Below are 4,068 nucleotides of genomic sequence, written 5' to 3'. Positions count from 1 at the left end.
CAAACAGATGAAGATGAACACAGTATTGAAATGCATTTGCCTTACACAGCTAAAGCCATGGAAAGGTATGTTGATTTAATATAAGAAATCTCAGAGAAATGACAGACATTGATTTCTATAGAATTGTAGGGTAAGATGATGATTAGGATAAGGAGAGTTAAATATTTGTATTATTTTGAAATAAAATAAAATTTTGAGATAATGAATACTTAGCCTTATAAAGATTGAATAGAGGAATTAAGTTTTTTAGGTGGAAATATGAAAAAAACCCCAACCCTATGTGGATATGTTTGTATTTGCGTGTACCTTGGTTTGCTTAGTATTTTATTCTTCAGATGTATCTGTATTACCTTGTTTTCTGGTGCAGTGCTAGCATTAAGCATAAAATTTTATACTTGGAAATAACTTTGGAAGTCATTTATTTCAACCTTATACAACATACATAGATCTCTTTTATTATGCTTGACTGATACACTTGATTATTTTGTACCTATTAAAGTCTTCCTATAATAGAATGTCAGTAGACTTAAAAGCAGAGTGGGGATAGAGATAATGTCTGTTTTGTTTTCCATTATATACCCCAGTGCCTAGCACTTTGTTTAGCATGTAGTCATTTATTTTGGTACAATGAAAAAATTGTTTCAAGTGTTTTCTTACTGTAGCTTGGCATTTGAAGTAGAAACTTTTTTGTAAGTTGTAATTCTTTAAGTTTTTCTATCATTTCCATAATATGTTCTTAGTATTTCATACATAATTTGACTCATTTTGAATAAGGAGAGATTATCCCATTAGTGGATTTGTTCTTTGTATTATCTTTAAAAAGCATATGGTGGGGCCGGAGAGATGGCTCAGTAGAATAAGCGTTTCCCTGGCAAGCGCAAGGGCCTGAGTTCACTTCCCGGTTCTGCCAAACATTTGCTGAAATGTTTACCTGTAAAATTTTAGACTTAATAAATTTTAGCACAATAGACTCAATAAACAATAATATCTAAAGGGAGATTCTAAAAAATTTTTTTTATTTTACTTCAGAAGTAAAATATGTGAATTATAGGAAATTTAGAAAAAATAAAAGTTTGAAACCCTTAAACACAATTCTTATTCATAATCTTCCTACTTTTATTTTTCTTGCAATTCTGGCAGTTGAAGCCAGGGCTAGGCAAGTGTTTTACCAGTGAGCTATTACTCCCTGTGCTCCTATCCTTTTTTAAAAATGTGAAATAGCACCTCACTAAGTTTCTTAGGATGACCTCTAACTTGTGGTCCTTTTGCCTTAGCTTTCCAAATAACTGGGATTATAGTTGTATGTCACGACACCCAGTGTTAAATAGTGTTAAACTACAATTACATTATTTAATACTGCTACTCTTAGATAACACCTGGTAAATATTTGTTGTATTTACTACCTCTATTAGTTATGTATTACTGAGTAACAAATTACTCCAGAATTTAGTGATTAAAATAAACAGCTGAAGGGGGCCAGGGAGATAGCTCAGTAGAATAAGCGCTTGCTTGGCAAGCATAGGGTCCTGAGTTCAATCTCTAGTACAAAAAAAAAAAAAAAAAAAGAAAAGAAAAAAAATCACAGCTGTTTTATTGTTTACAGTTTTAGGGTCAGAGATTGGAGCAGTGAGTACCATGGTCAGTTTTATAAGATGTTAAAGAAGGTGGCTGAGATGGGCTGAAAGGGTCCACAGTGGCCTCACTTGTCTGCCGAAGGCCTTAGGACTGGTGTTCAGTTGCTACTCCTTGTTTTTCTTTTCTTCTTTCACCCTCTTTGGGAAGGTAGCCTTTACCTGACGGGATGATAGGATTGTAAGAGAGGAAAACCAGAACTTTCTAGGTTTTATAAAATCTATGTCTAAAACTACATAATACTATTTCCACTAAATTCTTTTGTTGACCCTGTCATTTTAAAGACAGGGTCTTGTTATGTAGTTCAGGCTGATCTGGAACTCACTGAATAGCCCAGGCTGTTCTTGAGCTCAGGCAGTCCTCCTGCTTCAGCCTCCTGAGGGTTGGGATTACAGGTGTGTGTCACCATACCTAGCCAATCCTCTTTTTAAAAACAAGTAAAATTGCTATGTCTACTATGATTATAGGGAGGGAGAGATAGTTGCCCCTGTTGAGGATAGAATTAGTACGTCTAGACAGGAATAGAAGGAAGTGTTGGCAGTGGACTTTGTAGATGATTTAATAGTTTTATCTGTAGCGGATAATTCATGTCTCTCTTGAACAGTACTTTTACTCTGGACCCAAGTCAGTGTCCTCTTAAGTTTCTTTAGAAGCCTCTTTGCTTATCTGCAAGTGGTGTGTAAGTACTGAATTAAATTTTTTTGAGGTCTTTACAAAGATTAAAGATCCACTCTTGATAATTGTGAGTCTGTGTTTTCTTGGCAGTGCTCTCGATTCAGTCTTGGTCCTCATGCCATCTTCATTGATAGTCTTTTGCTGTCTGGAGGTCTAGTGATGAGAAAGATTTATTTTCTAACCCAGCAGTTCCTGGTTAAAAGCATTTCCTTTATACTCTGCTTGCAGGTTAGTTGGTTCTTTAGCAAGTATTTTTCCCCTTCTAACTTTTCAGTACTTCCTTGTGTTGAAGTCCCTGACATTTTGGGTATTCTGCCTGGAAGTCTTAGCCAGAGCCACAGGCTCATGACGCATGTACTTAATCTTGTAAGTTACTTCATGGGAGCAGTACTGCTGATTTTGCTGCTGGAATATAATGTGGTTGCCCTTCCTCCATTTTCTTCCAGTGGTGGCCTTACTTACAGTTTTCATAGTCTCTTTCTTGCCCTTCTGGTATCCACCTTTCTGAGTCCCAAAAGCCAGTATGACATGTTTTTAAGTTTCTTTTACAGAAGCACCCCATTTCCAGATACTGTGGGTTTTTTTTTTTCTTTGTTTGGTTTTGGAGTTAGGGTCTTCTAGTTTCGGTTGATCTTAAACTGATTAGGTAGCCCAGGCTGGTCTTGAACTTGTGGCATTTCTCCTGTTCCTCCTGCCTCAGCCTCCTGATTTCTGGGATTACAGACATGCACTGCTATACCTGGCACACAAATACAAGTTTTTAGTCTATCTATTGTAATATAACAAATCTCTTCAGCCTACTTCTTTTTCTCACGATTTTCTGTGTCAGTAGTAACTGCCTGTCCCTGATTTTATGCCATCAGTTGAGGTATTTGATGTAGGTTGATAACTTCAAGCTGCCCTCACTTCCTATCTGGGGTTATAATGGTGCTTTTCTCCTGAGGCACTTCATTTCTCCTTGGTTCTTATCTCTTTCCACTTGTCACTCATTCATCAAGGTCTGTCTGCACATGGGTTCTGTCTTCAGCAGGATAGCCTTGGACTGCTTTATATGGCAGTTGAGGATAGCAGTTGGGCAAAAGAAGAAACTTCCTACTGTTTAATATCTTAAGTCCAGAACTGGCACAGTGTCACTTAAGATCTATTCTACTGATCAAAGCAATTAACAAGATGAAATTCCAAGTCAGGGAGAAATAGGATGTACCTTTGATGAGAGGGGTAACATTGAGTAGCTAGAGGTGAAAATTTTGGTTGATCATGTTTGTAGATGCTAAAGTGAAATAGCTAGCTCATTGAATGCTATGTAAGTCCTATCTCCTTTGCTATGGTAGTTCTGTGGTGTGTTTTTTGCCTGCAGCAGCTAGCCTGCATTGTATTTTCTGCACCCAGGATAGTACTTCGGTAAAAGCATTTTAGTCTTGTCATGGTTGAATGCATATGATTTTTAAAAAGTATATAAGATGTTGTTTATAATTCTGCTATCTTAAATAGATTTTTAAAAAATAATATTGTTTAAAGCTTTCTGGAAAATAGCAGTATAAAGAAAGAAACATAATGCCAGGTGTGGTGGTGCATGCCTGTAATCCCAGCACTTGGGAGGCTGAGGCAGGAGGATCCTTGGCAAGTTCAAGACCAGCCTGGGCCACAAAGTGAGCTCAAGGCCAGCGCAAATGGCATAGTGAGAACCTGTCTTAAAAAGACAAAAAAGAAACATAAAATGACTTATCCTATTGCTCAGTTAACTCAGTTGACAGTAAAAAA

The 4,068-nt window shown here is 36.9% G+C and overlaps 1 protein-coding gene across 1 annotated transcript in view; it reads left to right on the top strand.

The window, feature by feature from the left end:
* Window positions 1–4,068, top strand: part of Memo1 (mediator of cell motility 1) — a 153,892-nt gene that overhangs the window by 103,933 nt on the left and 45,891 nt on the right. The window contains exon 6 of the mRNA XM_004627710.2: window positions 2–65. Within this exon, the coding sequence (XP_004627767.1) occupies window positions 2–65 (64 nt within the window). The remainder of the gene's footprint in view (window position 1; window positions 66–4,068) is intronic.

The sequence above is a fragment of the Octodon degus genome, unplaced genomic scaffold, assembly GCF_000260255.1.
Source record: "Octodon degus isolate 3935 unplaced genomic scaffold, OctDeg1.0 scaffold00020, whole genome shotgun sequence".
In the NCBI taxonomy this organism is placed as follows: Eukaryota; Metazoa; Chordata; class Mammalia; order Rodentia; family Octodontidae; genus Octodon; species Octodon degus.
This window is presented reverse-complemented; position numbering and strand designations above follow the sequence as displayed.